The following is a 27,863-nucleotide window of genomic DNA, read 5'->3' as shown; positions in this document are numbered from 1 at the left end:
ACTTCGCCTCCCTGACACCACTAGAAACAGTTCCAAATGCAGAAGCGTGAATGCGTGGAAAGACATGGAGAGATCCACCTGGGCCCTGATCAAGCTCCAAAAAAAGGCCACTTCCATTTGTAAGCCATCTTGCACACAAACCTATGTAATTTCCGTTTCTCTCGATTCATCCAGGGTTCAAGAGTGACCCGAGCTCATGAAGTCTATTGTCTCCCCTTCTCTTGCATTCCGTCAAGATCACATTTCTCTTCAACTAAACTTATTAAAAAGTTAGTTCTTTTCTGCCAAATATTTATACCAATGCCACATGAAATAAACATACATAGTTCTACAGGTAAAATCACTGAATGGCCTGTTCCTTGAAAGAATATTATAGAAATTCATGAGGCAGTTGTAACCCTTGAGCCGTTCGAGAAGCAGGAGGAACACCTACCACTCCGGGTCTCATCATAGGGGTAGTTGGCCACGAGGTCTCCCCCGTGGAGATTGGCAGAGAGCACGAAAGGAATATCCATAATCCAATGAATGACTGCCTTGGTCTCAGGAGCAAGCTGTATGAAAGATTAGAGATGAGAGGCTTATAAATTTGGTTATCAAAAATAAATAAATAAAAATGAAAAAATAAATTTGGTTATCGTTGGTGGGATCACTTGACAGGAAAGACATAGAGAAGGAAAAACAAAACCAATAATCGAAAGCTGGTCACATAGGTCACATTTCAAGCGCTTTGTGGTGGTTGTCATAAAAATAAAAAAGATTCCAGCAAGACCGTTTCCATCTCTATCTTTCTCATTTATAATAAAACATATTTCAATGCTGTTTGAATTTCCTTAAAAGTTGTACTTTTGTGAGCCACCAGCTATTTTTCCTCTTTGTGTTTTCGTTTAGCGTTTTTCTCTTTGAAACTTGAAAACCATCCTGCAAATTCTGCAACACTTCCATCTGATCTTGGTTAATAAAAGCTAAGAACAAGACAAGGAGAAAAGAAAATAGTGGGACTGAAGACAACAAGGTTCTCTATGATAGTTAAACGCTAGAAATATATGGTAGATTTTATTTCCTTCATTATTACTAATTTTTATTTATTATTTTCTTTTATTGCTTACTATTTTTCCGATTCCCTCCAAGTACCTCTAACATCACCCCTATAAAAAGATATCAACTGGGTCTCTTTGAAAACTCACTGTAAAATATCAGCTTACTTTGGGAAAACCATCTTAAAGGCAGAAGTTTCAAAAATTCATGTTGTTTTTTTATTTTTTTATTTTATTTTTTTTACGTAAATTCAATTTGCCAACATACAGTATAAAACCAAGTGCTCATCCCATCAGGTGTCCTCCTTAGTGCCCGTCACCAAGTCACCTCATCCCCTTATGCTCTTCCACCTCTACAACCCTTTGTGTCCCAGAGTCAGGAGTCTCTCATGTTGTCTTTTAATGACTCACAGCCCCTCATATCCTGATAGCAAAAGAGAAGAGGAAAGAAATTTATACCAAGAATTAATTTGGAGCCAGATGCTTGATTCATATGGTGAGTTTTTAATAGCAACAAGAAAGACTCTCAAACTCCCAAATACCTCATTGATTTAAAAAAAAAAAAAAATTCCTGGAGGTGTGATCCATACTGTTCTTTGGGACAGAAACTCTAACAGCCTCAGTAGGGTTTGATGGTTACAAGATCTTATATTTCTGTATCGCTGTTCAGTTTATGAATGAGCTTCACAGCATCCCTGGTGGAGAAGCAAAGATAGTCATCCCCCTCACGGGAAGAACCTAGGTGCTGAGCACTAATATGTCCAAGTTCACACAGCTAAGAATTCAAATCTGGTCTACAAAACTATAAAGACTACGTCTTTGTCAGTATAGCAACTTTCATGTAACAAAACTAACCTATTTTTCGTAGGCAACTAATAATCGTGAAAAAGTGTGACTTAGAATGGGGTGTTGTTTTAATTATTGATTTGCTTGGTTTATCTCATTCTGCCTACAAAAAAATGTCTTGCAAAAAATGTAAAGGAGACAAACACAAAGAAAGAAGATTATAATGACCCATAATTTTACCATCTAAAGATACAAACTGCTTTTACATGTATCTTTCTCAGTCTTTTTCCAACACTCTTATATAATTTCTTAAATGTGATAATTTATGTAAAATTTGATACGTGGCCTTTTTTGTTTGACAACAAGTAATAAATACTTCTGCATGTCCTTGAATAGCCTTCTAAGTTACTATGCTAATAGCTGAGAAGTATCCAGTATATGGATATAACATTCTTAAACACGAACAGAGTAATAGCTAATATTTACTATAGACTTTCTGTGTGACACATTGAAGTCTCACATCCACCCTGTGAGATAAGGATGACACGTACTCCTATTTTGCAGATGCGTAAACTGAGGCACAGAGAAGTCAGGCAATAGCATGAGACCAGTCGGTTCTGATTGGCAGAGCCTGGACTCCAGCCCAGCCTGGACTCAAGCTCCAGAGCGCTAACAACCTCCAGTTGCTGGGAGGGGTTGGGGAGAAGGGGAACATGTTGGTCTGAGGGTACACACTTTCAGTTATAAGACGAATGAGCTCTGGGGATCTAACACACAGCATGGTGACTTCATAACACTGTGTTGCATACTTGAAATTTGCCAAAAGAGTAGATCATAAGCATTTGCACCACAAAAGAAAACTAAAGTGACTATGTGAGGTGATGGACATGTTAATTTGCTTGACTGTGATAATCAATTCATAACGTCTGCTCCGTCAAATCATCACATCGTACACCTTACATCTATACAATTTTTTATTTGGCGATTATACTTCAATAGAGCTGAGGGGTAGTTCTCCAACTGTTGGGTACTGAGTTGTTTACTATAGAAAAAATATTCTACGAGAACAGTAGAATTGTAGCTACTCTTTGTGCAGATCTGCACTTTCCTTTGGGAAATTTTCCTAGAGATGGAACAACTTAACCAAAAGCTAAGCATAGTTTTTAATTTCATAAAATGTATCCCACATTTCCTGTCTATAAAATACAGCAGTAGCATATTAAGCTTGCCACTTCTTATCACTCTTACCAACATGGGACATGTGGTTTTTTTAAAATATGTCACTTTGATACATGACAAGTTAGAATTCTTTTAAATGTGCATTCTTTGATTAACTAATAAAACTAGAACCATTTTTACGTGTTTAGTAACCATTTATGTTTATTCTTTGGTGACATATTTATACATGGTTTAACTGATTTTTTACTGAAATGCTGATCTCTCGCTAATTGCAAGAGTTATTTATCTAGTAAAAACACTAACCCTCTATATTATGGATATTTTCTGAGTTTTTCATTGGTCTTTCCAATTCATTTTTTCAAATTTAATGATAATGATAATAATTAAAATACAAAATATCAAGATATTTACGTTGTCAAATCTACTGATCTTTTCTTTATGGTCTCTACTTCTGCATTTTATTCATTCAATAACTATCAAATGGTCACCATATGCCAATTCTTCTATATAAGGGATTTAGAAAATTCTATCCCCTTCTAAAAATTGTATACTTACCAAAATTTTCTTTTTCTAGGTTCATACTTTTAATATAGATTTTATGTTGATCTGTGCTGAATTTGTGAGATGGATTCCTCTCAATTTCATTTATTGAATTATCCTTTCTTTCCACAGTGGTCTGAAAAACTCCCTTGCTATACGCTAAATTCTTAGACGTACTTAAATTTGTTTTTGGAATTCAAATTAATTTAAATTAAATCCAGTTCAAGTTTTTATTTAAATCAACATTAAAATAACTAATACAGAACATGGACTCAAAAAAAATCTTTAATCTAAAAAATAGCCATGCTTTTCTTTGCAATTAATTTATGGTTTATTAGACTCAACTGCTCAAAAAAATGGCAATAATATTATATGTAGGAGTTTAACACATTCTTTTATATTATGTTCAAAGTTTTCCTTGCAGTGCTGAATTTCTTTTCAACCCTCTCCCTTATACATCTCTTTCATTCCTCCTATTTGCTCTACCCCAGTGAATGGTACCAACAAGTATTTCTATGAGTTCAGAAGAGACATCTCTGTGGTTTGGAGAATCATTGAAGACTTTAGGAAGGAGGTGGAATTCCAAGATGCCTTGGGGGAAAAGAAGACAGGCTTTGGATAGGAGGAAAAGAGTAGTAAAAACTGAAAGGAAGACAGTACAGTGGGGGAAGCAAGGACTGGTTTGAGTGGGAGTTCAGGAGGCAAAGCCATACTGTGGGAGACTACGCTTCTCTATTATTCACCTGAAAGTGTTCAAAACAGTGTGCATGGTATGCTTCCATATATTTATAGATTGGTACACGCATAAAACATAATTCTAAAGGATACATACCGAGATGCGGATGCTGGTCATCTAAGACTATAGGGTAATGGGTTATTTTTTCTCCTCATTTACAATTACTAATTTTGTAATACAACATTTTTTTAAGAAATCTTTTTTGGAACAAATATAACACACAGTCCTGAATAGACGAAGTCACAGCTGGCGATTAGGTTCAGCCTATCACTAATTCTTATCCATACACTATTGCCAATATACATGCTACCAATGTGTTCAAAAGCAAGTGAGTAAATTCCACAATTTGACAAATTAAATTCAGTTTGTCTCTGGCTACTAACAGAATTTTTTAGGCTGATTAAATGCTGTGATCCCTGGGGTACTGTGATTATGTATTTAAGTAACCCATAAAGAAGCCTCTGGAATATCTCTAAGATTGAGCCCCAGGAGAATCTAGAACCAATTATGACCTATCTTTAAAATTTCCATTTAAAGACCGTCAATATAGCTTAAATGTTATGCTCTATAATTAGATGGCTTTGGCTCTTAAAATATATTAAAGCTATATTTATTTCCTTTTCTTCACAACTCTAGCCATTAGAGACAAGTGTAAATTTAATAAAATTGTTTGACTTATTTTAATCCACTCTGTTTTCAAGCAATCCAGGCCCAGGCTCATGTCCTGAGCCCAGAAAACAGTGGAGGTGACCCGGCCAAAGAGCTCAAGAACAGATGAGGAAAGACAGCAAGGAGAACTCCAGGACAGGAAGAGAGAGCTTTTATTCAGAGGTTCAGAGGAACAAGGAAAGCATCTGGAACATGTGGTGAAAATTCTGATTTCTTTTCATCACCCATTCCCACAGCATACACACCCCAGAACTCCCCAAATCATCATTCGTAAAAGTCTTCATTTTTAACCTCAAATTCCTACAAAGCTTGAAATGCTGAGTGAAATAAGTCAATCGGAGAAGGACAAACATTATATGGTCTCATTCATTTGGGGAATATAAAAAATAGTGAAAGGTAATAAAGGGGAAAGGAGAGAAAATGAGTGGGAAATATCAGAGAGGGAGACAGACCATGAGAGACTCCTAACTCTGGGAAACGAACAAGGAGTGGTGGAAGGGGAGGTGGGCCAGGGTGGGGGTGACTGGGTGACAGGCACTGAGGGGGCACTTGGCGGGATGAGCACTGGGTGTTATGCTGTATGTTGGCAAATTGAACTCCAATAAAAATAAATAAATAAATACATAAATTAAAAAAAAAAAACATTATAAGGGCAGATTGGTGGAGGCCAGAGACAGCATTGGGGGGATGGGGAAGGAAACGGGTAAAGGTGGTCAGAAGTTATAAAAGAGGTCATGGGGAAGTCATGTACAACATGGTGACACTGTATTCTATATTTGAAGTTTTAAGAGAGTAGATCCTAAATATTCTACCACAAGACAAAAATCACAACCATGTATGGTGACTGATGGTTACTAGACTTACGGTGGTGATCATTTCACGATCTGTACAAATACCAAATCATCTTGCTGCACATCTGAAACTAATAGTATGTTACGTCAACTACATCTCAATAAAAATAAAACAAACATAGAAGCTACTGTAAGGGATAGAGAAACTGAGAAGAGGGAGTAAAAAAAGGCCAGATGTGTCCTGACATTAACAAAATGTCTACTACGTGTCTCCTACCAGGCAGCATCTTAACACGGTCTCGATCTTAACGACAAAGATGGAAAAAAAGAGAAGATGAATAATATGAATAATATCATCCCAGGTTTACTGAAGATTCAGTCCAATGCAAATAAATCTTGCTACTGTTCCAGAAAAGAGACTAAAAAAAAAAAAAAAAAGACTAAATTTTAATTTTTACCTATTTCTCTTTAACTTACCTTTACTCAGAAAAGATAAGGTTTTTAATTTTTTAAATAAAAACTCAAACTCTAGTTTTGGGGGGGCACCTGCCGTGGCTCAGTCAGTTAAGTAGCAGACTCTTGATTTCTGCTCAGGGCATGATCTCAGGGTCATGGGATCGAGCCTGCCATCGGGCTCCACGCTCAGCAGGGAATCTGCTTGAGACTCTCTCCCCCTCTCCCTCTGCCCTCCCCCTGCCCACTTGCATGTGCACGTGTCCGTGCTCTCTCTCCAAAATTAATACATCTTTTTAAAAATCCTAATTCTTTTTAAAGTGCCATGAACACACATATCCTTAAAAATTACTGCTTAAACTAGAAATAAGAAAAGACCTAACAGCGATCATGCAAATACTGCACGGGCTGTGCTGGGGAAGGGGAGGGTAGTGCTGATGGAAAGCCTACAGCCCTGCACGGAGGCTGCCCATCAGATATCCCACGGACATGGGTTTATTTCAGAGATTCTTCTACGGAAGGTGGCAGGCATCACCTTCCCACCGCTCAGACTCACTAAAGACAGCACAGGCCCGAGGGCAGTGGGGAGAGTCTGCAGGCGGACATCAGCGCGCAGCTTCCACCACGTGTTTTCATTTCTGCCCCACCCCTCATAGCTTATCACATAGGACTGCCCTCTTTTTACCTCTGGGGAAAAAAAAAAAAAAAGACAGTCCTCTGTCTTTCCAGCTTTCCCTTCAGCCAAGAAAGATGTATCTGTGACTCAGACGCAGGAACATTTAAGTCCCTCACTTATCAGGTTCTACTGGAATCCTCAGGCCCTGGCAGCCCTTTCCTGAGACCAGTTTCCACTTGTAGGCCTCGCCTAATTTTTCTGGAGTGAATCCTAAATATAGGCAGGAAAGTTTTAAGAACTTTACACCAATAATCCAGGACCCTCCCTATGTCCTGGTTCCTCTGTCTAGTGCCCAAGTCATGATGAGTGCTTGTCTGGAACTCCAGCCGTGGATTTTTAGATACTGGGATTTGCTTGCCAGGCTGCATTGCATTCGTTCATAACAGGTTTTCAAGCTACTGTGTGTCAGACTCAAATATAAACTATGATTCTTGCAACCAAAAGACTGAAATCTAGAATTAAAAGGGAAAAGAGCTACATAAATAATTATAAGAAATACAAAGCTCTACCCAGCCACAAGCACCGTGCTGGATGTATTTTTAAAGGATGTAAGGGAAGCTTAACAGGGTCTGTCTGGAAGAGCAGAGGGCTTCACAGAGGAGGTGACGCAGAAGGAAACGGAAGAGCATTCCAGGCAGTTGGAGCAACGTATACAAAGACATAAAATTATTAGAAAATGGTTTGTTTAGGGAGCAAAATGGAGTCGGTGGCCTCGAGTACATGGAATACCAGAGCCCGATTAAGGACAAGTGAGCCAGCAGCTGCCAGGGGCCAAGGGCACTGTGATCAAATGGAGAAATTGTATCCCATGTTCTCACTTAGAAAAGGTACAAACAGGGGTTGATGAGCCAGAGCAGAACTGCCTGGAAAAACAGAAGCGGAACTGAGAGCTGCCAACAGCAGTTCGCCACCTTCCCTCCACTATGGGCCCTGCCTCTCCAAGCAGTTGACAACAATGTTCAAACAATACTGGTTCGAAGGAGCATCAGATGTTCAGTGAACGTGTCAATGCGTCCATCCAGCTCTGAGGGACATAATACAGTACCAAGAAATTAGGCTGAAACGGTAATAAAAGTTGTAGGTAGGGCCTGACTTGAAGCACTTGATAAATGTTAACTCACTCAATCCTTATAACCCCCCTGGGGGGAGATACCATTATCATCTCCCTATTGCAGATGAAGAAGCAGAAGCACATAGTGGTTAAATATAATTTTCCATAAATAAGTAAATAAATGAATGAATAAATGAATAAATAAATAAATAAATACATGAATAAATAAATAAATTTTTCCAAAGCGCATGCAGCAAATAGGGAGCCGGGATTTGAACCAACGTGGTTGCCCCCAGAGTCTCCAGACTAAACCATCACACGATTCTGACATATTGAGCTTTTGCTTTATCCTCTGGATGGTGGAGAGCCGGCAAGGTTTTTTAAGCAATGGAGCAATCATTTGTGTATGAAGATCACCCGGGAGGAATTCAAGAAGACTGAACAGAGTTGGGAGAGGCCGAACCCAAAACAAGAACAGGGGGCGACTGTGCTCATCAGAGCAGGAGACAATGGGGGCCCAAACCGAACAGTGGAATGAGTCTGCAGAAGAGGGGAGCTTAGGGCTCTCACATCACTGAGATCTGCCAACAGATTGCTGGTGGGTGGTGACAGTGATGGAAAAAAATCAAGGTTCTGATGACAGGATAAAGGAGAAAACACTGTTTTCTTATGGAAAATGTTTGGTTTTGAGGTTCTGGGTGTCATCAGATAAGGGACTCAGTGAGCAAGTAAAATGGAGAAAGAGAACACCACAGGAGATGGATCTATAGGGAAAGAGATAAAGGTAGCAGATGGCACCCCGAAGGCCAGCACTTAGCCAAGTAGGGGACACGGGGAAAGAAGCTAAGCGGGAATTGGAACAGCAGTAGAAGGGGCAGGAGAAAGCAGAGTTGTACAAAGCAAAGAGGGAGAAGGTTCTGGAAAAGAAGAAAAAGATTAACAGTGTGGAATGCTGTGATGTGCTGATACAGGGCCTCTGAAAGGGCCATGACGACGTCCAAGACACCCACAATGGGTTCCTTCCATCTGTCCCCTCCCCCATGTCCTATTCTCCTGACCCCCTGCCCAATTCCAGGGGCTCCGACCGTGACTTTCTCAGAGCTGGCTGACTATCCCACACAAGCTGTGACATTACTGCTCCAGCCTCCATTATGATGAAGATACTAGAACATACTTCCTTAGGCTAGAAGACCGAACCCGAGACAACGATACATGTTCTCTACCTTTGTGTTCTGATCCACAATCTTCTTCAGATTTTTCAACAGATGATTATTCGGACCACCTTCTTTCTCATTAACATAAACTATCCTATCCAGGTCTGGAAAGTTCCGGTTCAGATCTATTCCCTGGGCATTGCTTCGACCCACAAACCAGTCCTTGAGCTCACCAGGCTAAAAAAAAAAAAAAAAAAAAAAAAAAAAAAATCAAAAGGAAACATAATAAGTTATTTATTATTGTTTTTATTATCTAGTTAAGGTCTTCATTAATGATTTTTAAAGTAATTTACTAGGATCAGTTATTTATTTCAACAATACCCTCTCAAACTGTATTTTCACTCTTGCTGACAAATCCATGAATGTATCAGGTTTAAAGTATTTGTTATGATTATTTTGAAAATATTTTCAATGAATAATACCTTAAATATTAATAACAATCACATTTAAATGGTATTTATCATCAAACTGCAAAAAAATCTATATATGTTAGTAATAGATGATGCCTTTCAAAGCATGCCAGTCCGTATTTGATTTTAAGTAAAATATTCATTGGCTCTGTAAATCAGAGCAATCTATTTTTTAAATATTCAAAAGAACAAATTACTAAAGAAGACTGAAGGTTTAAAATGAGTTTAACATGAACTATGTACATATTAGATACCTCTCTTTTACAGTTTTCATGAAAAAAAAATGAGCCCTAGAACAAAGATCAAGAGCTTTGTAAGTTGAGAAATGTCTGTTCAATTTCAAATCGTACATTTCAGTATTGGTATAATCTAGAAATTTAAGGAATTTTCAAGACATTTAGCCATATTCCACAATGCATATGTTCTTATTTTACTATTAAGTTATACATTATCTATGATATAGAGCTAATTCCCATATCTTGAAGTTATATAAGCTCAGATACCTTAGACTCCAAAGAACAAGAATCTGTAACAGAAAATAACAATGATAATCTTTTACCCGTTCTTACAGCTCCAAATACCACCTTTAAAATAGTATACAACTTAATTCTCTATGTTGTTATAATTTTTCTTTTATGACTTTAGAAATTATATCAATGTTATTTCCAGAAATTCTCTAGGTTTCTTACAATGTCAAACTGTCAGGTCACTGGATGTTTTATTTTTAAGGTACAAACTGACTTCCCAACTATAAGTAAAATACTAATACTCCCATAAAATAAGGAAATTGCTTCAAACTGTGGAAAACAGCTCATGTCTTCCACGCCTGTGCAAACAAAAAGGGAACACAGGCCATTTATCTTCTCTTAAGATGTCTTACTTTCCAGCGTCTCTAACAGTTAAAATAGCATTATAATTTAATTTTAAAGGCATAAGGGGTTGTTGTTGATGGTGGTGGTGGGTTTTTTTGTTTGTTTTACTTCCCTCACCATATGTACCAGAATTAAACACCAAGGAAACACTGATCCGGCCTCACTTTTTCTTCCTTGATGTCAGCAGAGGGCGCTAGGACATCACCTCATTCAGAGACCTCCACTGTGTTAGGGCCCCAACCTTGGCGGTAGTCAGGCTTTCAGCTTTTTAGAGCAAAGGAAATTTAGTCACAAACACGGGAGAATAAATATGGTTATTTACCAGCAAAATGCAATGCTGACTTATTAACAAAACCTCTCACTCCCAATCCCTGCTGAAGCCACTCTCACCAGCCAGGCCTTATCTTCTGAAATGTCTTCTCCTCGGGAGGCAGGGGAGCATCTATCACTTCCATCACCTCCCCATCCTACCTGTGAGATTCACGTGCGTGTGCTACTACAGAGGAGCACACACCTATGAACACCAGGAAAGGAAGCATGCCCTGCTCTGGGCTGGCGGGAACTCACCTGAGATGCGGCCTTCTCGAAGCCGTCCGGGTTGAGGGAAGGCATGATGTGGATCCGGGTGCTGTGGATCAGCTTAACGATCGTCTCGTTGCCCTTCTGGTACTCGTTGCACAGGTACTGGGCCAGGAAGATGAGCAGTTCCCGTCCGACAGCCTCGTTCCCGTGCATATTCCCAATGTATTTAAATTCAGGCTCACCTAAAAGAGCAAAAATCAATGACATGAGGACACTTTCTACGGCTCCAAATAGAAGACAGACGGCACACGGCTAGGAGTACATTGTGTCTCTACTGACTTACTACACACAGCTGACGGCTTCTTCTCTTTCCAGAATTGATACCTAAGACAAATCTACTTGAAATGTCAAAATATTCCTAACACTTCTGCCCTTCTAAGTCTGTCTCCCCAAGGACTGAACTGTGTCTTCCCCAAATTCCCCAAATTCATTGGAGGTGAAGCCTTAACCTCCAATGTGACTATATTTGGAGACAGGACCTATACGGAGATAATTAAAGTTAAATGAGATCATGAGGACGGGACCTTAATCCCTACAAGAGGAGGAAGAGACACCAGCACTGGCTCCCCTTTCCCCCCAGGTGCGTGGAGGAAAGGCCACGTGAGGACACGTACGGGGAGGAGAGCACCTGCAAACGAGGACAGGGTCTCAGAAAACCACCTTACTGGTACCTTGACCTTGGACTTTGAGCTTTCGGAACTGTCAGAAAATTAATTTCTGCTGCTAAAGTCATCCAGTCTGTGGTGTTTTGTTAGGGCAGCCTGAGCCGACAAATATACCATCCCACCCGCAATAAATAATAATAATAACAATAATTCATCGCATGCCTTCTGCTGGCTGAACACGGACCTTTGCATTTTTTCTCATTTAGTTCTCACCAAACATCTAAGAGTCGGTATTATTTTATAATGAGCAAAGTGAAGTTCAGGCTGCTGAAGAGGTCTGACCGCGGTAACATGCCCATGAAGCCAGGATCCATAAATGCTGATCTTCGCATTTAGTTGAAAGCCTATGCTTTTTCTTTCTTTCTTTCTTTCTTTCTTTCTTTCTTTTCTTTCTTTTCTTTCTTTTTTCCTTTTTTTTAATCCTTAGTGATTAAAAGCATGAACTTCTGGAGCCAGACTGCATGGCTTCAAACCCTCACACCAACTCTTACGGGTTGGCCTTGAGCAAGTTACTTCGGCTCTCTGTGGCTCTCTTTTCCCACCCCTAAAATAAGAGAACAGATCCTACCCGTAAGATTATGGTAAGAACTAAGTGAAAGAATAAGTATGAATGCGTAGAACAGTGCCTGGAAAATAACAAGTGCTAAGTGTTTGCTATGATAATTATTATTGTGATGACAATGACGGTGTCATAATATCGGCGTGACATGCTTTACCACGTATAATCTAATTTTCTCTTTATAACAGCCCACTAAAATAAGGAAGACAGACATTTTTATTGTCATTATTGTACAAATGCAGGCCCAAGAGAATATGTTTTGCTGAAGGGCTCAGAATTCAGACTGAAGTCACTATTGCCTGTTTCTGCTGTTCTCCACTGTGTTTAGGAGTAATTAAATTGCAAGGCATAGCAGCAAATGATCCAAATTAATCCTGTTGTTTGGCTCCCTCTGCTTCATCCATCCCCCAGGCCCAACCTCTGCAGTGGAAAGGATTTTTCCACCTATAAAACCACTAGGACTGCTTACCCCCCGGTAAAAGAAAAACTGGAATTATTTTTCTCCTGGAAAAACATCATCTAAATATCCTTTGCGTGAGATTCCTGATGGTGTGACTTAAATGACTGCTAACCACAGAAAACCACGTCCTTGTGTGACCTCTCGGCCTGCATCTGAGTTAATCTTAATCTAAGGATCAGGCCGGAGCAGGATCAGGGCTATTTATATGCCCCTCATTTTCTTACTTTGAGGGAGAGGCGCTGGTAACACTATGCCTGGGCACGTACCCGCATAATGCACGAGAAGAGATGCTTTCTTTGCTTCTGATTTCAAAAGTCATAATGACCTTCCTCCTTTCTGTCAAACTCATGTGCTTTACTCCTTCCCCTTACTGGATATTAATTTGATCGAGGCACAGAAGGGAGGGTAGCAGCGCGTTACAAAAGGAAATGGAGATCAAGTGGCCAGAGGAGCATTACAAGCCTATCTTGCAAAGGTATTGAGAGAAGATTCCACTGTGGGAGGCAGGGGACCCTGCCCGTTACCCCACCCAGCGCTGTCTGAGGCCTCAGTCACTCGAAGGAGCTTGGCCCGTAACCCGTAAGAGGAGATGAGCTCACTGAGATTTCGTATTTCTTTTCCCAATTCAAAAAAAAAAAAAAAAAAGATATATTTCATCATTTAAGGGAGACGTAGCAACGTCATACCCTCTCAGCCTCCCCCAGGGTGTGTCTGGCAGTCCGTGCACGTGTCTGAATCTGAATGCGCTCCCAGTTCTGCCACAAGCCACACCACCCCCTATTGCCCCAACGCTTGATTTTCAAAGTGAGAAAATTCCCAGGGTGGCTTTGTTTCTTCAGCTCTGTAGGAAATTGCTCTCGAAAGCAAATCTGCCCCACGACGTCTGCCACATTTGTGAGGAGACAGCAGTAAGAGTAACAACAGCAATGCTCTCGTCCGACGCGAAGATAGAACCGTAAAGGTCATTTTATAGAAGACAATGTATGGAAATAAAATTCAAGGCATGTATGACTTGGCGAAAGAAAAGGCAAGTGTATTTGCATCCTCCTCTGACTCATAGAACGAGTTATGTTGCTAGATACGCTGTCACCAGAATCCAGAAGAGCTGCCCTAAGCCTACGGACGCGTCTTGTGAGGTGTCGAGGAGCCACGGTGTTGTTGGAGGTACACACATCCACCCTGCCGTTCGACGACGCCACAGGAGACCCGCAAGCCAGCAGAGCAGCACCTTAAGCTCAGGGAATGTGGGCTCTGGAGGAGGACACCGGCATGCACGCGGGGTTCGGCAGTGGGGCGATGATGGGGGGACGTTGGGTACATGACCAACCAGCTACAAGGTTCTCAAGTGGAAGAGTCCCATCACCTTCTCCAGCCCTTCGCCCTCCCCTCTTCACCACCCACCCCACTGGGTCCCCTCTACCCAAAACCCATCAGCTAAGGAGCCTCCCATCTGCTTTCACCATAAAAGCCGGAATCCTCTACAAGAGCTGTAGCTCCCCCGGGTGTGGCCTGGCCCACCTCCCAGTCCCCTGAGGACCTGCTCACCTGTCCCTGGGCCGCAGGGCTCTGGCCCACCAAGGCTGTCCTCCTGGTCACCCACAAGTTTTGCCCTGTCCTTCCCTGATCTGGAGAGCCACCGCTTCCTGGGCCACCTGAGGTCTGCATCCAGCCCTTTTGTTCTCTCCAGTACCTGAGTGTGAGTACACACCTGCCCCCAGGTGACAGTCCCCCAGGCTGCGAGGACGGCCAGAGCTCGGGGGCAGGCTCCTGCCTACAGCACCCGCATGGCTCACAGCCAACGAGCTCCCGAGGGAACGAGTAAGCAGCCCCCCGGGCGGCTGAGGGCCCCGCGAGCCCTTGGGGCGCAGGTGCAGCCGCGCGGGGAGCAGCAGCCAGGAGCTGGACGGGCTGGGCGGGCAGCGGGTCGGCACCCTGGGGGCAACACTTAAGGACCTCGGGGCTACTGGGAGCCCCCCCCACTGTGAGCAGCCGATGTCCCAGGAAGACAGCAATCTCCATGGTCACAAGACGCCCCAAAACCTCCAGGCAAGGACTCCCGAGGCTGGCTGTGTCCAAAAGTCTAAACAAGGAGCTCAGGAGACATTCTGCTCTCCGGACCCTTAATTTAGAAGGAAGAATAAAATCGAAGCCGTTGGCCTTTGAATAAGCCCGTGTGTCAGCTCACCAACCCGGAGGGTACAGTCCGCGGATGACCTAGGCACCCCTGTGTGCGGCCTCTGGGGACAGAGGATGGCGGGGACACCTGTGTGCGGGCCACTGAGGACACAGCCCGGCGGGGACACCTGTGTGTGGGCTGCAGGGGATGGAGGTGGTGGGGACACCTACCTGTATGCAGGCTGCTGGGGAGGGAGGATGGCGGGGACACCTGTGTGCGGGCTGCAGGGGACGGAGGATGGTGGGGACACCTACGTGCGGGCTGCTGGGGACAGAGCCTGGTGGGCACATCTGTGTGAGAGACACTGGGGACACAGCCCGGTGGGGACACCTGTCTGCGGCTGCTGGGGACAGAGCCCGGGGTCAGCAGGTGCCCATTCCCAGGGACGGCCGGCAGCACGCCCCCAGGCTCAGCCCATCCACCTCCGAGCCGGGAAGGACCCCGCTCCGGCCCCTGGGGGCTGCTCGGTTTGCATTCCTCTTAGCTCTGCACCCGCCAGTTAGTTTTTTTGCCTTTTCACCCAGCGGTTCCCGAGTCCCTGATCCCCCGGAGGAGTCTGTTCACAGGGTGCCAGGGTGCCGCACTGCCGATGGCCTGGCTCGGGAAGTCCAGCTCCCCTGCTGCACCAGCTTTTCTGCAAGATCACATAACCCTCTGTCCTGGGTGCTCCGCGTGGCGCACAATCAGCAATCAAGCCACCGTTAGAAGATGATCACCTGACGACCAAATCCAGCCTGGCTGGGCCGAGTTTCCATCGTACTCATCTGTGTCACGGAACAACCAATGTACATGATTGGACTTGTACTCTCATCAGAACAATATAAGAATAACTGATGGGTGTTTTAAAATAAGATCCAAAGCCTTACTGAAATCATAAATAAATAAATAAATAAATAAATAAATAAATAAATAAATAATAACTGGAGCAGGCAAGTTCTTTTAAGTTTCATACTTGTAACAACTCATTTGTTCCAATTGTTTATTAATGTGATTTGAAATAACCAAATCATAAAATGAAAAAAATGTACAGATCTATTGCTTCAAAATAAAACAGAAGCATTTTGCACCCCCAGAAACACATATCCCTTAGCCTTAGCATGTGGGTAGAGTCTGAAGCTGACAACAGTCTGGCAAAGCTCCCACATGGTAGGAATCAATGGTGTTAAAGTGACCAGAGAGACCCTAAAGCAGAAGTTCACAGGCCCAGTAGGCTAAGCCTTGAAAAGAAAAAGAAAAAAAAAAAATCAAATAAAGGGGTAAAAAATATATATAATAATACTCAGCCTTTTTCACAAAAAGGAAATTTTACTTTCACTGCGTTATTTGACCTAATGGTCAGCCTATCTGTGTCTAATATTTCTGCTCTTGGAAATAGCTGACAGGCGGACCATTCGGTAGAGGGCTTGATCAGATGACTTGGAAGGCCCTTCCAAATCTTAGAGTCAATTATTCCGTGACCTCTATATGAGAAGAAAAGAGCAGAGGTCAAATATCTAATGAAAAATTAGATAATGAATAATGAATAATAATGAATAATAATGAATAATCTCATTAGAAAAATGAGATAAATGTGAAAATAGGTTGTAAATTGTGAAACTTGGTGTAAGAAGTGTAGCATCATTTAGAAAAAAGTAAGTACGTGAAGGGTATTTTAAGAAAGAACTCGATTATAGTAACAGAACTCTTCCATCTTTCTTTCTGTAAATAGAGAGGAAACTCATACTGAGATGAATCTCTTCTTCCTCCAACATCAAATTATTGCAAAAATATAAATCCACTAACTCATTTGGAAGGTGTACTTAACTCACTGATTTCACAATTCCTAGAGCTGGTGACAATGTCAAAGTACATGTTCCCGGTACACGTAATATACTAAACACATGGCTGAATAACCAGAGTATCCAAAAATAAAACCCTATTTCTCAAAAATATCATGGTAAAACGTGCACCTCACCAATGATTTTGAGAAACAGACCTATAAGTAGCTACACAAGCAGCACAGTCACTGAATGATTTGATTTACAAATGGCTTTGCAAGTTGGAGACATCTCTGGAACAGATGGGCCTTCCCATCAAGGATCTCCCTCTCTCAGTGGTAAACTGGGGGTTAAGACATTAGTGCTACTAATTGTTTCCACTTGTTTGACGTTCTAACCTATTACAGCTTTTAAATCACTCTTGCAGAATGAACCCTACAAGTTTCCGAACACTTGTCAATGAATACGTCATTAATTGGCTCGTGTTTTAGGATATTTTAGCAGCCTAAAATGCTCAGTGTATTCCTAAAAGAAATCCAAATCTCCGAAGGCCAAATAAATAATAGAAGAGAGTGGGTATGGATACGAAAATAGAGCCTCCTTCTAGCAGAGTAGATGAAAAGAGAACAAAGAAGGGGAGAAAAAAATCCAAAGAAAGGCAAAAGAATAAAAAACAGTTGCAGAAGACAATACGGAGTGTAAAAGATTACTTCTCCTTGTTTCCGCCTTCATCGTCATATTTTAAAATAACTAAATTTACACCACATCTTGAAAGTAATTTCTCACTTCATCTGATTTTTTAATGGGCAGCCAACACAGAACACATTACAGAACTATTCTGCAAAGATGCATTCCAGAATTCTTTTTCAAATATTAATTATGCATTAGCCACACATAGCCTCTCAAAGTTCTCTTACAAATGACATCTAGTGTATATCTAGAAAGATCCTAATTGAAGAAAGAGGGATAAACAGAAGAGCAGAAGAAGGTTAGACTTGCTAACCTTGCAAGTCTATAAAAATGTCAGAGTTCGAATATCAACAAATGCCTTTAATTTTTTTTAATTAAAATATTTGTCTTTACACAAGTATCTTAGAAACTTTTTACAAATATCCATGTACGATGATGAGCACTCCAGTGTTTAACAACCAGCTCCGAGCTGCTGGCTCATGGTACAAACGCACTCCCTATGGACAATCTGAAGTTACCAACGTGAGGTCAGTCGGCTCACACAGTTCCGGAAAATTAAAACTAGGTCTCATAAACCAGTACAGCCCTACTCCGACATACCACTGCACATGGAGAGCAATTATTTGAAATATGTAACTTCCGGTTTTTTCACGGGTTCTCCAGAAGGTGAATCTGAAGTCTAAGAAAGCAGAAGGATTTTCAAACACATAACGAAAAGTAGAATCAGGCTAGCCTCTACCATACTGCCTTTCTTTATGTTTCATTTTATGTAGTAAGAATTAAAAGAGGTTTGTTTGGGGGTTTTATTCATGTATTGAGATGGAGCTGTTTTCTAAAGCACCGCACCAGTATCCATCTATTCTAGGGGGAAGGAAAAGAAGAAAGGAGTAGGGGGTTTTACTTTGGCTTCATGAATTACTCTAGCAGTTACCAATGGACTGGATTATGTTACTCTTTGCTCTATACCTAATCATAATAATCAATGAAAAAAATCTTACTTTGACCTAATAAGTAGTTTTTCTAAAATATTTATCATTCTAGGTATTCAAAATTCCTTCTGTTCTTCCTACAGTCTTGACCTACAAGGCTATCTTCGACATGAAAAAAACCAGTATAATTTCTGTGCCCACTCCCAGAAATTCACAGTTTAAAAATCACAGACATTGGTCATTTAAAATTAGTAACATGAAACACTTTATAGCTATTATCCAAGGAGAGGCTGCCTGCAAAAAGCCATACAGTCAGAAAAAAATCGTTGACTTGTTTAAGAGCATCGTGACATGAACACAGAGTAAATTTTAACACAAATCAGGTAAGGCAGAGATTGTTTTAATGATGTAGTTTCATGATGTGAAATCTCTCTGTAGATATAGTTTTTAAGATTTTATTTATCTGAGAGAGGGACAGCATGAGCGGGGGGGGGGGGAGAGGCAGGAGAAGCAGACTCCCCACTGAGCAGGGAGCCCGATTCTGTAGATATTAATCACCAGGAAAGACAGAATTATTTTTAAAGTACTCTAATAGTTACAGATCACATCAAATGGTTACCAGGATGCCTTTGTGCAAGTATTTACTGAAGATGGATTTGGGCCTTTAAGTATCTTTTAAAAGTACCAATATAAATAAATAAATAAATAAATAAATAAATAAATAAATGTATGTGCCAATTTTATTTTAGATGATTCTCTTAGAAGACTCTGTTGTCTTTCACCAGTATTTTGATAATATACAATAAAACGTGAAGATAAATATATCTAAGAGGCCAAAACAGAACAGAGTTAAATTGGTACCAGAAAAGAGAAAAGAAAGTATGAATGGACCAGGTTTCTGACAAGTGATTATGGTTCAGTCTTTGCCGGCTCTCTCGTTACCATATTTGGTTGTGACTGGTAGGTCAGTTTTGGAAAATAATGCCCATGAGGAGTTATGTTGTAGCTTGGAAAGAGGCTTTTAGGTGTAGCATGAGCCTCCCAGGGGCGGTCGTGTGGCTAAGGGTTTGGCTAATTCTGTAAAACTCCAGAGGACAAAACTAGAATCCTAACTAGAAGATCCAGAGAGAGCATTTAGCACAGCTGAAGAACAATCTCTCTCTCCGGGAAAGCTGCTGAAAGCCCGAACAGCCGTTGTGAAGTCATCAACACCCCTCAAAAGCACAGAGGTATCTCGAAGCTATGCTGTAGGTGCTGTGGATGACCTCACACCTCCTAGCATCCCAGAGAAACAGAGCCTGATAGCTTTTCTTTGACAAACTATTGGTATTCAAGCTTCTAAACTTGCCCTATACAAATCATAGCTCTCAATAAATGTTAGCTGACAGTTCTCTGGAACAAAGAGAAAATGGTAGATCATCATAGTGAAGTAAGGCCTGGTTACAAAAAGTAATGAAAAACCCCAAGTCCCTATCCCCCAATCACCACTCTGTACGCTCAAGAAAGAACAGCCCATCTCATGCCAAAGGTGAACAGAGGATGAGCAAAGTGATGACATCAGAACCTACGTGGGTGGAAAATGTCAAGTATCTCTAGCAGACACAAATGAATGGAGAAAAACTTCAGTTTACTAATAGGCAGGTGAAGTGGGAGCAATACCAACGACCTAAAACTCCATCAGCAATGTCAAAACTTAGTCTAACAATCTCTTCCCAGAAACAACCTGGGAGCTTTCTTTTTAATTTTCCCAGGAAGAGGATAACTCAAAAGTCAAGCCCATTTGTCAAAACATCTTCAGGATGTCATTCTCTCAACATCGTAACTAACGACTGGCAGCGCTGAAGGTGCCCCAGTCTCAGAAGCAGTGAGCTACACAATAGAATCTTTCCCACGAGGGTAAAGGGTGAAATGGAGCCCCCAGGTCTTTCTGCTTGCCGCAGTACCTTAGAAATTCCAGCCCACATGAGCTGGTGAGGATCCCCTGTGGGAGGACTGAGTCCGCTCTAGGTCTCCCGCCAGGAGATTATTCCATAATAATAATGGGGTAATCATGAAGTAACCTCTTTTGTGCAAAGTTCTTGAAGGAAATTGTGCTCACTTACTGCTCTCTAGGTCAGCTGTGGGCTTCTTGCAAATGCAGGGTACTGAGCTCTGTTCCCAAAGATCATACTTCAAAACCTCTAAGAAGGGGCCTGAATCTGTATTTTATTCAAAGATCGAGAGGTGATTCTGATGCCCTTCTGGGATTGAGAATGAACCATTTGGGAGTTGGTACATGGAAAGTCCAGCACAGCGATGGGGAGTCCAATGAGGCCAGCAGACAGCTGGGAATTCCAATGGCTGAGAGTCAATGGGATACAGATGAGAAGGGTGATAGTTCTTAATTTATGGATCATTGGTTTTGAGAATTTGATTTAAGGGAATGTATGAATTCTCTTCCCTCACATTTGCAAAAGAAAAGACATAAAAGTATGCAAAGATCTTACAAACTTAAGGAACCTTCTTATACTAGACATTGGAAGTCGGAATCTGGAAAGAGAGAAATCACAGCCACCAGAAATATCTACATACATTTCTACATAAGCTTGTTTCCTGATCCAGACAAATGGACTATTACATGCCCTTCCTCACTGCAAATGGAGCACAGCAGCATGGCAGCAATAGAGCACTGTTTAAAAGAAACAAGGAGGTGGGGAACATGGGCTTAGATAACACACACTTGGTTTGGATTTCAGCTCTAACATGGTATATCCAACCTTTTGCCAATAACCTCTTCCCCAAGCCTCAGGATTCTTTTCTCTAAATTGGCTCACCAAAGCCTCTTTTGTTGAGTTGCTTAGAAGATTAAAGGAGAAAGTATCCAAATGAGACATTCTGTGCCAAACCCAACAACTAGTTGGTAACCAATAAATCGTTGCCCATGACTCATGTTATTAACACAGTACGAACAATCTTCCATATTGGAAACATAGAAGCTAGAAGCTTCCAACAGTATTATGTATGAGGTGATCCTGAGATCCTTCAAAGAGCTGTGCAACTTAAGTGAATTGGGAAAATTAACCGATCCTTCTAGGAGTACAGATACAGATATCAGCCTAGAGTTGACCTACGCCATACGGCAGGCTCCTCAGACTTGGATGTGCAACCGAATCACCTGAAGATCCTATTCAATGCAATTTCCAACTCAGAGGGTCTGGAGTGGGGCCTGAGAGCCTAAAACTCGAATGAGCCCCCAGGGGATAACTGGTGCCTATCTGTGGACCACCGGAGTGTAGAAAGACTCCAAAATCAAGATTGGGAGACAGAGAGAAAGAGAAAGACACTGATTTTGAAATAATAAAAGACTTTAGAAACTTAAGTGCTTTTTCTTAATGTTGGCTTGCTCCAACCACCTTGAGTGCCCATTCTCCCAAAAGCACCCAGCATAATTCTGGAGGCTGCTACATGGCCTCAGGCCTGAGATGCACTATAAATGCTAGCCTGCATGAACAACAAAGTATCTGCTAATGTATATTGAACCCAATGTCAGGTGCAAGAGCATGGGAGACTGTCATAGGGCTTATTGGTACATCCCTAGAAAGCTCCAGAACTATTCAGATTACAGGAAAGTATATCTCTCTTCTCAGTTTTAAATTAAATATTTAAATTTTAAAAGTACATTAAATAATTATGCACAGTCTTATATTTAATGTAGTTATGAATAAATTATGAATAACCGTGGATACTTACCGGCTATGTATTATCATATTTTGCTTGTAATTCTCTCATTAAAGAACTTTCAAGATTTTTACTCACTACAACTACTCTAATTTTATCTCCCACTCCATCTCACCCATCTTCTGCTAGTCTTTTATTTACTTCTTTGGGGACTAAGATACGAACTTTAGGGAATTTTTTTCTTTTTTTTTTTTTTCTTTCTTTCTTTTTTTTTTTTTGCAATGAAGAGAAGAGGGTAGTACAATGAGGGGCAAAATCTCATACAAGGAAAAGTAAGCAACTAAAGAGATACACACAGCCCCCCCAAAAAGACTAGAGATTTCTGCTTTTCAAAAAATTCTGCATTAAAATTCAATTTGCCAACATGTAGTATAATACCCAGTGCTCATCTTATCATGTGCCCTCCTCAGTGCCCATCACCCAGTTACCCTATCCTCCCACCCACCACCCCCTCTGCAGCCCTTTTTTGTTTCCCAGAGTTAGGAGTCTCTCATGGTTTGTCTCCCTCTCTAATTTTTCCCCACTCAGTTTCCCTCCTTCCCTCATGGTCCCTTTCACTATTTCTTATATTCCACGTATGAGTAAAACCATATGACAATTGTCTTTCTCCAACTGACTCATTTCACTTTCTGCTCTTTTTTATTTTACTTTATTTGACAGTGAGAGAGAGAGAGAACATGAGCACAAGCAGGGGGAGCAGCGACAGAGGGAGAGAGAGAAGCAGACTCCCCATTGAGCAGAGAGCTGAATGTGGGGCTCCACCCAGGACACACAAATCATGACCTGAGCTGAAGGCAGATCCTTGCCCAACTGAGCCACCCAGGCATCAGCATCCCCAAGATTTCTGATCTTAGAATACATCTGATTAATTTGTATTAGTATGTCACCTGACCCTTTACTTAGGGATTCCTTAACGTTAATGTAAATAAATACTCTGCCGGCATTCAAAATAAAAATAACATTGAAAAATTTTGCTAAATAAAATAAAACCACCTGGCTCAATGAAAAATTAGACAGTTACAGAGGCACCTGGGTGGCTCAGTTGGTTAAGTGTCTGCCTTCAGCTCACTCAGGTCATGTTCCTGGGATCCTAAGATCTAGCCCCATATCAGGCTCCCTGCTCGGTGGGGAGCTGGTTTTTCCCTTTGCTTCTGTAGCTCCCTCTACTTGTGCTCATTCTCTCTCTCTCTCTCTCTCTCTCTCTCAAATAAATAAATAAATAAAATCTTAAAAAAAAAAAAAACTAGACAGTCACTAAGCGTTTATCATCTTTAATTTCACACGACCCCAAGTACACGATATCACAATCTCAAAACATCAATACAAAATTTTATATCAAACCCTGTCATTTTCTTACTAGTAAGTTGATGATTCTTTTTAAATTATTTAAGACTCTGTATTTGGATGGTTTGAGATATCTTGTCCAAAACAATCTTTTTTAAAAAAAAATTATTTATTGAGAGAGCGAGAGGGTGAAGGGGCTGAGGGGGAAAGAATCTCAAGCAGACTCTATGCTGAGCACAGAGCCCCACATGGGGCCTAGTCTCATGACCCTGAGATTGTAACCTGAGCCAAAATCAAGAGTCAGATGCTTAACCGACTGAGCCACCCAGGAGCCCTTTGTCCAAAACATTCTTATCAAAACATTTATTTGTGAACAAAATAAATAGCTACCTGTTTTCAAGTTTAAGGGTAAAAATCATCATGTATATCAAAATTTGCCATTTAAAAATACTTTCTGTTTAACAGCTCAAAAAAAAAAAAAAAAAAAAAGATAAATAACTGTATCCCAAGCCCAGCAGGAGGAGAATTTCTTCTTGGTAAGATAATTAAATAACAACAACGTGAAATTGTATGACACCAAAACAAACAAACAAAACCCTTTATAGCCCCATCTACATAGTTTTATCACCTATCTCAACTTAAAGGTAGAAAATATAGTTATTTTCTTCATATATCTGGTACTCTCTTTTTATCACTCCACCAATCACTTTGCTATCTTCACACTCACTTCTCTAATCTCTGGATGTCTCATCCCCACAATATGTAAAATATGAAAAGACATAGCCAACAGAGCAACAAGGGCAGTCATGAAAAGAAATAAAAAACAATTAGATCCCTCCTTAAATAAACTAGTATTCTTTTTTAATATATAAAGATTTATTTGTTTGTTTTAGAGACAGACAGCATGAGTGGGAGGGGCAGAAAAAGAGGGAGAGAGAATCTTAAGAGGACTCTGTGGCTAAACATGTAGCCCAACTGGGGGCTCAATCTCACAACCCTATGGTCACAACCTGAGTCAAAACCAAGTCAGTTGCTTAACCAACTGCACCCCCCCAGGCACCCCTAAACTGGTGTTCTTGAAAGCAAAATGGCAACTCAACATTTCTGGTGTTATTTGTGAACACATGAACATACATGGCAGTGTTCGAATGTTTACTAACGTCTATTTCGTTACGACATTGGTAATCATGTCACAACTACATCATCTAATTAGACCTAGAATCTAAGAGTTGGTGATATTAGCAATGGCCTGCATGTACTAAGGGCTTTCTGTTTATTAATTCCACACACACACACACACACACACCCTATGACGTAGGAACTATTTTCATCTGTTTTACAGATGAAGAAAACAAGGGTGTTGGGAATCTAAATGATGTCCTCAATACCACACAAGTTACTAATAGCAACACAGGGATCCAACACCCGTGACCTACCACCATAGCCAAATTATTTAACTACCCCGCTACCTGCCTCAATCAAGTTTTGATATCTCATTCTGCTTTGCCCTGAATATCCAAATTCTAGTTTACCAATATGCAATAATCCAGTGGACGGTGGATGAAAGATCACAAATGTCTTAATGTGGCAGCCTATTGGTATAGGTGTGTTAGAGCAAAGGAGTCGGTTAGAAATGGTGATAGCGCACCCAGTAATACACAAGGTTGGGTCTTTTGCTTTATTTTTTATTAGTTCCAACGAGGGCCTGAGCCACCACTCTCTCCTTTATATGGCTCCCTTTCCTAGACAGAAATAAGGGATTGCCTGTCCCAGACATCAGATGTAGCTACAGGATGGCCTATCAGAGATATTTGCACTCCCATGTTCACTGCAGCACTATTCACCATAGCCAAGAGGGGGAAACAAGGTAAATGAACACTGACAGATGAATGGGTAAAGAAAATGTGATGTACACATACAGTGGAACATTATTCGGCCTTCAGGAGGAAGGAAATCCTGCAATATGTGCCAGCATGGACAAACCTTGAAGACGTTATGCTAAGTGAAGTAAGCCAGTCTCAGAAGGACACATCTTGAGCTTCGTTGGAGCATGTTGTCTCCAAAATGCTCTAATTCAGTAGAAGCAAAGAGGACTGTCGTTGCCAGGGCTGGGGTAGGGGAAATGAGGAGCTGCTTACCAACATGTATTAAATTTCAATTATGCAAAATTAGTAAATTCTAGAGATCTACTGCACAGCATCATACCTGTAGTTAACAATATTGTAAAAAAAATATATATATTGTACACTTAAAAATCTGTTAAGAGGACAGATCGCATGTCGCATTCTTGCACAATGATAAAGAAAAAAACCAAAGTAACTAAAAAATGTCACCCAATTTTTTTTTGCAAGATTTTATTTGAGAGAGAGAGAGAGAGAGTGAGCATGGTGGGGGAGGGGCAGAGGGAGAGAGAAAAGCAGACTCCCCACGGAGTAGGGAGACCAACCCGGGGCTCCATCCCAGAACTCCAGGACCATGACCTGAGCTGACGGCAGACACTTAACCAACTGAGCTCCCCAACGCCCCCCAATTTTCAATATCAAAGATCTTGTTCTTCACTTGCTACAGCCATCCTCTAATTCATGTGGATGGTGCAACTGAACACTGGAACAGCCCGACATGAATCCCTCTACTCACTAAAACTGGGGGAAATGCAAGGAGGGTGGGAGGAGAGACTACGGCTGGGGTAGCAGGAACTCTGTGGGAATGAAGAGTCGGCAAGTACAACAAAGTACCGAAACCAGTGGCAACAATAGCTGTGCCTCGTCTTCCCCACTTGGCAGTCATCACCCGCCATAGTCCACCTCAACCGGCAGTTATTTCTTCTTCTAATTAGTTCCAAACCCAGATGGGTCGCTCACTTAAGGAGATGCAGTACCTCTCCCTCGTAAACATGCAAGCTCTGAAGCGAGGCTGGATGTCTAGCTGCGTGTGTGCCATCATTTACCAGCTGTCAGGTACAGGCGAGTTATTAATCCTCTCTACCTCGATTTCTTCAACTCAGATGTGGGCGTGACCGTAAGACCTACCTCACAGGATTATTGGGAGGATTAAATTTTTAAAATCTATTGAAGGCACGTAGATTGGTGGCCTGTGTGTCATAAATGTCAAAAACAGTCAACTACTTGATCGTGATGACAGTGATGGTGAGGGAAGAGGAAAGAAAAGGCAGAGAAGAAAAAGGAAGAACCACTCCAAAAATCCTCTTTGCTCTGTTCTCTGTTCTGACTTCTACACAGAAGACTTTTCCAACGACCCTCACCTCCTCCTCCCCATAACTGCCGGAGAGCACTTGACACGCAGTGTGGTGCAGCGGAGACCTGGATTTTTAATTATCCTCAATTGCAATCATACTTCAGTAGCTGTATGTGGCTACCACGTTGAACAGCACAGGACTAAATTCTTTTTTTTTTTTTCCTCTGTTACAATCCTGAGACCTAACTTGGCTCTTTTTGTATGAATCCCCTGTACGCTAAGTTTATTTACATGGCAAGAAGACAAGTTCGAAGAGTATCAGAAGGAAGTTTGGAAGTGTACTATGGACCACCAGTATGATTCTGTTTTGGAATAAAATGGTTCTATTTTGGAAGAAAAACTCATTGTTTTGCTATAGGAAAAAAAAACTTTCCTTATTGGGAAAATTTTAGAAGGTCCTGCCAAACCAGAAACGTGATTTAAATAGTAAGTTACAAAAAGAATGTTATATTTTATTTTAAAAAAAATGGGGAATGCATTCCTTACTGCCCTTTTATAGCAGAAGACATGGTTGGTCATGATTAGAACCACGTACAAAAGTCACTTTGAATCTTCTGTGCACGCAACCTGAGGCAACAGCAAGAGAACTGAAGCAATGGTGGTCATTTTGGTTTCATCAGAATGCCAATGGGTCCTCAACCATGACCCACAGCCTCCAGCCAGGGATGAAAGGCAAACCCAAAATTTTGAGTGGACTCCGAGCCAAAAGAAAATTAAAAAGATCTGTCAAGGAAGTGCAAATATGATGGGTTTAGTGACTGGGAGTAACTGAAACCAGGATCTCATGGAAAATGCCCACCCCGGAAGTTATAATTATTGGCTCTAGACTGCTACTTGGAAAACAGGCGGGCGAGTCTAGAGAGTGCCCGGAAAACTCACGGGCCACAGTGGTCTGCTCCGGAGGCAGGCATTGACAGGTCATTCAAACGATGGCATCGTTCTTTAGCAAAATGGGGCTGAGTCATCGTGATGTCCTGTGTCACGGGAAAGGTCCACCAAGTGCTGCCAATCAGGCCTCGTGAGGGGCTCAGGATGTATGGGAGCCACCTCTTCTCCAAGTTGCTTCAATTCTCCAGATACCCAATACTCCTAAGTTTCCTTATGCCCTTTGAACCAATAAAAATCATGTCAATATTCATCAGATCACCAACCAAATCAGAGGACTCTGGAGAGCAAGGGATCTCAGCGTTTAATTACTCCAGGAAAACTGTCCTAAACTGGGCCACTGTGAACAAGCCAGGTCGTGCGGTCACCCTGGCAATCCTGGGAACTGGCACAAAGGCCCCAGGTCTGCAGCCAGAACATGTTTCAGCAAGTGCATCTCCCCCTACTTTCTTTCCCTTGGGATGTGTCTCTGAACTGATGAGTTTTCCATCCA

At 41.4% G+C, this 27,863-nt stretch overlaps 1 protein-coding gene across 1 annotated transcript in view; it reads right to left on the bottom strand.

Annotated features, from left to right (window-relative positions):
• The window catches only part of CPE (carboxypeptidase E), a 102,185-nt gene that overhangs the window by 15,265 nt on the left and 59,057 nt on the right, over window positions 1–27,863 (bottom strand). Inside the window, exons 2-4 of the mRNA XM_077846570.1 lie at window positions 10,979–11,175; window positions 9,139–9,306; window positions 434–551 (exon numbers count right to left, since the gene is read on the bottom strand). Of these exons, the coding sequence (XP_077702696.1) occupies window positions 434–551; window positions 9,139–9,306; window positions 10,979–11,175 (483 nt within the window). The remainder of the gene's footprint in view (window positions 1–433; window positions 552–9,138; window positions 9,307–10,978; window positions 11,176–27,863) is intronic.

This window comes from Canis aureus, chromosome 13 (genome assembly GCF_053574225.1).
Source record: "Canis aureus isolate CA01 chromosome 13, VMU_Caureus_v.1.0, whole genome shotgun sequence".
NCBI lineage: Eukaryota > Metazoa > Chordata > Mammalia > Carnivora > Canidae > Canis > Canis aureus.
The sequence above is the reverse complement of the archived record's forward strand: the minus strand, read 5'-3'. Positions and strand labels throughout refer to the sequence as shown.